Source organism: Hyposmocoma kahamanoa, unplaced genomic scaffold (assembly GCF_003589595.1).
Source record: "Hyposmocoma kahamanoa isolate Upper Pololo Valley unplaced genomic scaffold, ASM358959v1 158747, whole genome shotgun sequence".
Taxonomy (NCBI): Eukaryota; Metazoa; Arthropoda; class Insecta; order Lepidoptera; family Cosmopterigidae; genus Hyposmocoma; species Hyposmocoma kahamanoa.
In genome coordinates, this window is record NW_020653570.1 from 1 (window position 1) to 10,877 (window position 10,877).

General features: G+C 34.6%; 1 protein-coding gene across 1 annotated transcript; it reads left to right on the top strand.

The window, feature by feature from the left end:
- Nucleotides 1–436: 436 nt before the first annotated feature.
- On the top strand, nt 437–761 carry LOC113240606 (homeobox protein aristaless-like; the record flags this gene model as incomplete). The annotated part of the gene is made up of 1 exon (XM_026477943.1): nt 437–761. A coding segment is annotated over one exon (325 nt), but the record flags the coding sequence as incomplete, so codon positions are not given.
- Between the last annotated feature and the right edge of the window lie 10,116 nt (nt 762–10,877).

A 10,877-nucleotide genomic window follows, 5' to 3' on the forward strand; every position in this document is an offset into this window, starting at 1 on the left:
GATATCGGCGGCATTACCCCAAAGCAAAATGCCGTATGTCATTAGACCGTGAAAGTAGCTGAAATAAACCAATCTAGCGGTTTCGACGTCTGAAAGTTTCCTTATTTTTTTTATCGCGTACACTGCAGAGCCGAGCGAGACCGAGAATTTCTAAAGAAAACGTTAACAATACATATGACATGACCTACCATTGACAATAGATTCCATTTTGTTAGGGCATCAAACAACTGTGCACAACAATTCATTTAAGTTCAGTTCAAGTTGTTGTAAATTGAGTGATCTGTTTGTAAGATCCTTTTCTTGAAAAATACCACATTTTTGGTACAACCCTCCAGGTTAAATTCTGCATTGAACTTGTCAAGGTTAACAACACAATATCCAATACGATGCAAGAAACTTTAAAAATATGTTAACTAAAGTAATATTCTTCCACCAGGTATGGCGGCGCACCAGTCCTAGGGGCCCAATATCTGGGAGCCCCCCTACCCCGACCACCGCTTTTCAGCGCTCCCCTTTACACCTCCACACCTCCGTTCCACTCTCTCCTGGCTGGTCTGGCACCCCCTCCGCGACAATCCCCAGATCCCCCTGTATCACCACCTATATCCCCTGGAAGCGAATCACCGCCAACCACACAGGGTTCAGCTCCCGAGGTTGAACGAAGGAGCTCGAGTATTGCAGCTCTCCGAATGGCGGCCAGAGAGCACGAGTTAAGATTAGAAATGTTAAGGCAAAGACATCACAGTGACTTGATTAGTTGAACATTGTTCTTTTGTCTAGATTCAGTGAAAACTTTATGTGACTGTCAAGTTCCGCGTGACGTCAATTACATATTTTTAAAAAGTAGGAGTTGTAAATGGAGGTTTTTCCAAAATTCTTTGCTACATGAAATCTGTGTTTAGAAAAACTTTTTTATGTAAAAAGAAACCGTCTTCGAAAGTTTGTTGAATTACAATATACTTGTCAAATTTTATTGAAATAGGTCAACGGAAAGTAGGTTAAATACAATGAACCATATTTATCCCCTAATTTGCCATCCTTAGAGGTGAAATATTTTCTTCAAATTAGTATGGGATCACTACAGAATACCCCCTTTCCAACAAAAAAAGAATAATTGAAATCGGTTCACAAATGTCGGAGTAATCGTAATCGCGAAATATACACGCACAAAAAAATACAGTCGAATTGAGGACGTCCTACTTTTTGCGTAACGTGAAAAGACCGTGTAAAACGCAGAGCCCACTCCAAAGAATAATTTCAATCAGTGCCTCTACCACGAGTTTACCGTGACAGTTGTCGCTAGAGGTCGCATAAATAACTTCAAAATTTCGTATGGCAAATTTGTACAGCGCCTCTAGCGATCACAAACAGAAACAACATTTTGTATACAACAGTTTACGTTGTCACTGCCAACTGTCATTTTAATCTCATGGTAGAGGCATGGAAGAAGAAGCTAGAGTTGAAGTGAATAATTCATTAAAAATGTTGGATTTTTTTTTCAATCAACCATGATTGGATCTGTAAAGAGTATGTAATGTTACTTTGTTTGAGAAAAAACAAATCTTAGCCTATAATAAAGCTACATAAGGTCATAAGTCAAAAGTGCTCACGTCAGATGAAAATTTCTTTAAAATAATATGAATTACGTGACACAAATGACATATACGTGAAATTTTACAACTCTACTATTTCAAAATATAATAAAATAATAAATAAATAACACACACACTCATAACCCCGCACTAGGGAAACCCTGTGTCCACCCATCAGGAACCCAAAGAACCCTTAAAAATTGTCTTAAAAATGTGGCCTTATTACATCAAGAGTGCGAACTAAACGCAGTTTTTCATCCGGAAAAAATTGTTTCATTTCCATTGTGTGCAATCAAGAACCCTAGAACTAATTTAAATGTGTTTATCAAAAGGACCTCTATTTACAACTCGGATCCTCAAAATAGAAAGATTCCCAAACGGGCATACGAATATGATTTTATAAGATAACAAAACATTGAATGTTATTATTGGCACGTTGACTAAAAGACAAAGTTCTTGACATTAAGGTTTGCACAATCCTAGATATCCTCATATTTGATATGATTACAGTTATACCGTATAATAAACTCTACCATAGGCAGGAACACTTGTGTAGCAGTCTATTTTTATGATTATTTTTTTCCTATTGATTTTGTTGATTGTGTATTAGCTGAAAAGATACACCAATAAACAATACACGAGAGCCTTATTTACTGTTGCTACTACAACCCTATTTAGGTGCTTTTCCACCAGTAAGGCGAGATGAGATGAGGCGTGACGACATCGAGTATATAACCAGAAATAAAGACTAAATAAGGGCCATCCACCCCTGGCTCCACTCATCAGGCAAATGGGCTTTATATCACTTTTAAATACCAACTCTCGTTTTCGCTGAAATCACAAATTAGAAAGCTGAAATAGTACAGCGCCAACAACTGACCTGTTTGTATATCCTTTATATTCCAAAAATATTCAGTATTTTCTATTCGGTGGTGTGGGGAAAACAGCAAAGCATCTAATTACAAAACTAACGGAATCACATTTCATCGTTAATTAAATATGTAATTTTGCAATTACCGTCCAGCTCAAGTTGAACTGGTCAATTTTAAGTGAAACAATTGACGACACATTCTCTCTATAAATTACTTTATTCATTTAAAACCTTACTTCATGTCTTCTAGCATGCGTGTCACTGATAGCTATAATTAATTATATGTATAATTTTATATTGTATTTAATAGAATAATTTTAATACAAATACATAGATACTCGGTCCGTCCAGTGTAGGCCTTATTGTTATTTATTATAGTGTAAGATGTAGTTAATTGATATTTTTAAGTATTTTGTTGAAGTGATAAAGTTCTTATTATACACCTGTATCTGAGTGCCTTATGTAAAGTTTGTTTTTAATTTGTCAACCAGTGTTTTTACTATTGTGACAATAAATTAATGGCATTTTCGGCTTCTTTTGCAGCAATTCAAAGTGTGATGGCGAAAACTTTACAAAATTACAAATGGCGTGAGAAATTTAAGAGCTTATACTTTTTTGTAATTTGCGAAAGTTTTTTTACTGCTCTGGTATTTTAGCAAACAACAAAAACAATTTTTCCTTTTTTGTTCTTATAAAAAAAATTGTTTTTATTGTTTTCTTAACTATTACAATTATTTCACTGCTTTAAAACATCATGACCATTTATTTATAGATTAAACATATGTATTTTTATTAAATTGCACCAAAGAAGAAAATTTATAGTGCATAATTCCAATGAGATAAAAATTATTAAGTGCACAATTTCTATGCTTCTTTAAACGTGTTATCCAAATCGAATTCATTTTGAGAGTAATCTCTTATTTAAATAAAAACTATTATGAATTTTTAAAAATCTTTTATTATCCTACAACAAGCAGTCCATGGAAAAAAAATGAAGGAAGGGAACTAATGAGAAGTGGAGATGACCAAAGAAAAAAGTACTTAAAGTTCCTTTAAAGCCAGAAACAAATTTTAAAGCACCCTGCAAATGATCCAATTTAGTTGTCAAATGTACCCTCAAACTTCACTTTTTTTCTCAAACTACAGCAAACGATAAAACCAAAGAACAAACAGTTTTGACAAATTTACCTCTAGCTCATACTCAATAATCTCCTTGCATAGTCATACCGTACTATAATTAGTAATAATATAGATAAGGCATTAACTATACAATCATGTATTAAAAAAAAAAAATAGATGCTGGTTTAGAGAGTGGTTCAAAAAAAATACACCTACGAAAATTGTTAAGAGAAATATTGTGCTCAGGTTCATTCCAAAAATATTATTCTAACTTTTTTTGCTTGTCAAATACGCCGTCAATCTAGATTTCTATCCAACACGTAAATTATTGTCAATGAATGAAATCTTGGCAAACTGGTCAAATTTGGTAAGCTTTTTAGTCTTTTATAGGGCGCCTAAAATGTGCACGAGCATGAAAATGAAACAGATATAACAAAAAGGCGCATCAACCTAAAACTGACAAAGAAGATTTTTTTAAAGCTCTGAGTGGCACTGCAACTGTTATGGACAGGCGTGTAGCTTACCATCAGGCACACGATTCGTTCGTCCCGTCAGTTGATAATACCGGGATTATTTATTAAGAGTATTTGTATCGAGAAGCTTAAGTGGCAGTAGGCCACATGTGTCTGCAGGAGAGCTGATGAGCGATGGAGCAAACTTGTTCTAGACCGGCGACCACGTTAATAAAACGTAGTATAGGACGACCTGAGAGAGGTAGCCGGCAGCAGCTGGCTGCGGTAGCAGCATCGTCATCGGCTGCAACCGGGAGAGTTGGCATACTCAGGAGGATTTAATGTCCGGCAGTGTATGCAAGTAAGCTAATGATAACTTGTTTAAAGAGACTTATTCTTACCACATGTCGCAAGTAGCAAAACAGCTCTACGCGCTCTCTACATTGGTTAACATAAAGTTATCGTATATAATAGTCAATTAAAAATATTACGATTAATAATCGATTCGATCGTTTTCATAATCACTGAACATAAATTGTATATGTAAAAAAAATGTAACTTAATTTTACCGGTATTAGGTTTCATTCGTTTTGTTTTGCTTTTCTGTTATGAAAAATAAGCGCTATTAACACGATTTCGTTTAAAATATGTACACGTCTGTCATTTTTTTTGTTTTTATTTATTTATCTGTTCAACAAACATTTAGTAATAAAAGGAAATAATGCACCAAATATGCTTAATATATAAAAAAAGGAAAAAAATATCTACTTCGATAGTTTCATCGAGGATTACGTCCTGGGGTATTGTGCGCAACCTTCCCGTATTGTGCGCAACCTAGCAACGTTTTGCCTTTGGATATTTAAACATGTTTGGCGGAAGTAAGTGCCAGTCCTCTGCTCACCGGAGGCTTTAAAGAAGCGAACAAAAAGCTCGTTAGCGTGGACTTTTTGCTCATGACCCTCAGGATGTCAAAACTTTTTTAGTATATGTATTTGTATATATATAACATATTAAATTTAATGAGGATACAAATAGACTCCATTTTTTTACTTGGAAACCATTGGATAGATCAATTAATAAAATGTTATTTTAAAAATTAGGTACTCTCGTGATTTAGTAGGAGGCAATAGAAAGCCTACCTGTTAATTACTAACCTGAAGTAATTAACATAATCATCTCGAGCCGAAACGTCAGTCATGTTACCCAACCTTTAACGAACATTAATAATCCGTAATAAATTTACATACAGACAGACAATTAAGTTTCAATAACAACAGGCAGCTAAACGAAAACGTTAAACGACGAAAGCATTGATGTTATTAGCGTGTAGGTCGGCGTAGAGGCGGGACTCTATAATTCATAATTCATTTATTTATTCATTGTATTTGAATTACGTTACCAAGTGTCCACCGATACACTACATCAAGGAAAGATTTGCCACCATAACACCTACATTTTAAACCAATATAGTTTTACCATTTTCTTTGCAAGTCTCTCTCTGCGTACTACCACTACAATCCATGTATGGAGCAAGGTGGCCCATACTTGTTGGTATTAATAAAGGTTTTAGTAGATATGTTGAGTGTGTGCGTTATTATTATTATAGTAGAACTCCTTGTGAAGGAGTTCGTCCAGGGTAGCACTGCCACCTTGCCTATTTCTATTGCCAAGCTGTAATGTCAGCATTACTGTGTTCCGGTTTTGAAGACTTGTCAACCTAAATTACAGTCTCAGGGTGACGGGCGTAGTGGCATTGCCCTTCAATATTTGCGATTTAAAGCTATGAGTGGCACTGCAACTGTTATCGACAGGCGTGTAGCTTACCATCAGGTGCACGACTTGTTCATGCCGTCACTTGATATTATAAAAAAAGTATTACTTTTTTTACTTTATACCAGCACTACAATGACTATAACTTAATTATTTATTAAATTTATTCATAGGCCATGTCGTTCATTATTGCACTAATAGAATATGTTAAAAGTAATATAGAAAACTTAAACCGTTCTTTAAAAAATACGTATTAAAGTTTAATACAATTCTATTTGTAATTCTCTACTCAAAATTGGATAAAACAATATGTTTGAAAAAAAGACAGAAACAAAAAATAAATAATCCCAACGAATGTCCTTAAATTATAATATTATTATATCGAAAACATAATAAAAATTAAGTAAAGATCAAAAGCAACTAATTATAAATAAATGTCAATAATTATAAAAACCGAAAACCTATATATAGACACGCCATGAAAAAGTCACCACATATGAATACGTGAACGTGGCATCGTCTTCTATGACATTTAAAGATTTATATCTCCATAAAATCATCACCACATGAGGCTTAAACCATCCAATGCCAAACAAAACCTCTTATAACAGACGGATTTGCCATAACCGTGAGAATTAACTAACCAGTATTATTTATTTATTTATTTATCTTAAAAGAAGACCAACAGCTTTAAACTAACTTATATATATAATAACAGTCACAACTGAAAGCCAATTACAGATTCTCACAAATAGAAACATAATATAAATATGCACAATTTAACTAACCTATCGCTACAAATATAACTTAATACGTAAACCATAAAACTACAACCATTGTTGCAGACCTCACTACGAGTCAAAGAAATGCCCATTTACTGCTCTCCTTGCCGTAATCGCACTCGTAATTCAAAAGATCCAGATCAAAGGAAGCACATAGAATGTAAAAATTATTGTCATGGCATGTCACGTAAACTCAATTTGACTATAATTAGTACGGGCCGGGGGTAGAACCAAAAAGAAAAGAATTTCTCAAGGATGTACAGGAAACTCTAAGTGATATTTGTGATAATAATTCCGGGCAATCAATTGAACCTGATGCTATTTTCATTGAAAACATTAGGTCACTAATATCACGACGCATTTCAAATGGTAAGAGATGATGCTTCTTACAGAGATTGAAATAATTGGCAGAAATGTAATAGTCCTTTGTACGATAGCACAGAAAACGAATAAACTTTTTTTGTATATTTTCTAGCCGCGAGATATAAATGTATATTTCCTCGTATATATATTTTGATGTAGATACTGCTTGATTTAATTGTGTATCGTAGCAAACGAATTACAACAACCTTTTTTTTATAAAAACTAAGTGACGGGACGAACAAGTCGTGCGCCTGATGGTAAGCAACACGCCTGTCCATAACAGTTTCAGTACCACTCAGAGCTTGAAATCACAAGGATCTGAGGGGCAGCTGCGTCTGTCGCACTGGGACACAAGTCGACAAGTCCCATGTGACTGTAATTTCACCAGCTTCTTACCCTTCGAAACCGGAACGCAATAATGCTCTCACTACTGCTTGACGGCAGAAATAAGTAATGTGGCAGTACTTCCCTGGGCGAACTCCTTTACGAGGAGCTCTCTATTGTTACTAAAACTTAATACACTAACTATGTGACGATGCTGCTCTCCTAGAATTAAGTAAAGATAAGGTAAAGGGTACCTTATCTAAATTTGCTACTGGCCATGACAGAGTAAAGATTGGTGGTAGGTGAGTGGGAGAAAGTTTGCTTCTGAATTCAGAGATCAACGTTCGAATTCTTGTAACACTGACGGTGAAAATGAAAATGAAAATATCTTTATTATCTTTCATAAAATAAACTTATACCCACGGTCCTCACATGTTATTGAATAAATAATCTTTCGTTTATGTCAATCAGTGGCGAGGCGTCCATATAACTCGGTTTTCACCGGCTTACCTAAAATTTTCCTTGTATTACCAAATACTACATTTTGTGTTAAATTTTGATGTGTAGAATAAGTTAACCAGTGAAATGAAGTATACTAGTACCTTGTTGTTTGTGTTGTGCTAATAAATGGTGTTCAAGTGTCGCCAAGGCGCCACTTCTTCTTAAGGAAAGTGTTTTTTGTTTTGCTCCAGGTTTACTAAGGACAATTGTCACGCCTCGCCACTGGTGTCCATATTAGGATTGACTTGTGTTATAGAGTAGCAGGCTCTCACCATTCCACCTCTAAGCATATTTAAAAAGATAAGCATAAATAGGCATAAGACAAAAGGATACGTGTACTTAAACAATTTTACAAAATATGGCAATATAAAAGCAAAAAATATAATCTCAGTACAGAGTACTAAAAAAACTGACCTCAAAAGTACGTTTACATATAATTACCAAGCTTTATTGACATCGGTTACCGGAAAGCGCGCAATCCCGGATTTATCCCCTAGTTCGTCACACAGGAGATAATGAAAATCGGTTCTCACTACTCAAATTAGATTGAGAGAGATAGCGCCTGGAACTGGAGAATAGCAAAATCAACCATTACAATAATTGCTCCTTATAATAAAATTTAGGCGCTATTTATAAAAATAAACCTTCATGCGTGAACAGCCACCCTTAGAGGTAGATGATTTTCTTCAAAATTAAATGGGACCACTATGGAGACTCTTTCCAACAAAAAAAGAATCATGAACATCGCTTCACAAATACCGGAGTTATCGCGTAACATACATACAAAAAAAAACAGTCGAATTGCGAACCTTCTCCTTTTTTTGAAGTCAGTTAAAAATTAACGGTGAAGGAAAACATCGTGATGGAACCTGTACGTCAAAAAAGATTCAACCCTTAGAAAACGTATGAAATCCCCAGGTCACAATGGGCCAATGTGGTTTTCTATGAACTCTCGTCTCAGAGGAGAGTTAATAAATTAATGATAGTAATGATCACAGGGCAAACGGTAAATTTAAATAGTGTCTATTTGCGTGGCCAAACGGTTACTGTGCTGGTTTGCCACGCTGAGATCCCGGGTTCGATTCCCGACGTAGGAGAAATATTTAAATGGCCTAAATTTATTACTCTCGTGCGGGGCGGGTGAAAACGCACTAAGTGCGTTATTTATTTTATAACGCACGCACTAATACTTGCGTTATTTATTTATTTATTTATTTTTTTTTTTTTATTTAAGAACAACCAGTGATAGGTAGTAATAGAAAGAAGAGTGTCACAACATGCAGACAAAAACACAGAAAAAAATGTAAACAATAGCAGTGGGTAGAACAAAAAATATTTTAATTAATTTTAAACAAAAAAAAGTAAACATTATGAATGACGTCCAAATGGATTCTTTCGTATTTGTTGTCGAAAAAAAAAGTTACGCCTTGTCTACTCTTGTCACTTTTTAATATACACTCCATATCATAAAACGTATTACAGTACATTAATTAAATCAAATCAAGTAACCCATTAAAGAACCCAAAGAGAAGTAATCCAATTCTGGCTTTCAACAATCATGGTCCATCAATCACGAATCCCACTTCTGATTTTTATTCCCAGTTCAACGATGGCAGCTGGCCATAATCAATCAAGGAACAATACTAGACTCATTAATTACGTAATCGATAATTAAATTGTAATTCAATAACCGATTCAATTATCGAGGAAAAACAACGATCATTTGTGAGAAACGTTACTTAATCGTTACTTTTTAAAATGGGTAGGTAATGCGTGGGTATATCGTTTATTCGATTGGTTATTCGTTGGATTGATTTCATAAGAGCTATTAATCTAAAATTTAATTAAAAACCAATGATTTAGTTGATGATTTAGCGGCGACTGATTAAAAAAAGAAAGCCGTCTCCCGGGGCCGATTGTGCACGATTCTTTAATGTGTTTTACGTGGTATACTAATTTGAGGAGACTTTTATATTGGTAGGACAATATTGCTGCGTACGTTAACTATAACGCGGCTATGTAACAAAAGAATTTTTGATTTATCACAAAAGATCATAATCCAGATTTAAAATATTGACATTGTTTAATGATATTTTACCTATGTTTAATCAGGGTAAGTTCCGATATGTCCGACTCGTTAAATAACAAACTGTTTTTAAATAGGGAATTAGTGGAAGGCAGATTAGCAACTTTATATCTTGAGTCTACGATGTTCCTAAGACAAGAAATATGAAATGAACACTAAAAGTCACTGTATAGGCTGAATTATTTAAAAGTAGTTTTTAAATACATTTTCCCTCGTTTTTATGCCTATTTAACATCACTTTTCAAATCAGATATTTTTATAAAGGTGTATGAAAGGCTTTATTCTATCATCATTAGGTGACTATGTAACTTTAAAAAAAGTTTCTGTTTCTGGTTTAACAGTGTTGGTTTCCCTTTAATTGAGCAGCTAGTATATAAAAAAAATAGTAACGTTGCTTTTGTTGCTGTTACAATAGTATTTAGCTACGTAGTGGTTTAATAGATCTACATACGACGACACTAAATACTATAGAGAATAGACACGGGAATATGATTGGACATTTGATACGACACGACACTTTGGAGGGAAATATCGAAGGGAAGAGGGGAAGAGGTCGACCTAAGGGCAGATACATATACCAAATAAAGGAAACGGCCAGTGTCCTGTCATATAAGGAGGTCAAGGAGCTTCTAGGAGAGATGATTGGAAGATGCTCCGCCGACAAGAGCATAACTCTTAATGATTATCACTAATTTCAGGTTTCTTACCACGGTATGAAATATCGGGAAAATAAAAAGAAGTCATGAAGAAGTCAAGAAGCCGGAAATTAGTGATAATCATTTAGTGAATAACCACGAAAGCTTTAAAATCTATACAGAGTGTCCCAAAATTACCACGACAGAGCAACTCTGTAGGTAGGTGACCTCTATACCTACCAGAAAAAAATAATTGTACTTTAATAAAAGTCTTTTGGTTTTCGAGATACTGGCACTTTTTATTTTTTTGGAATTACTCCACTTTTTGTTGGGTTTTTAACCGACTTCAAAAAAAGGAGGAGGTTCTCAATTCGACTGTATG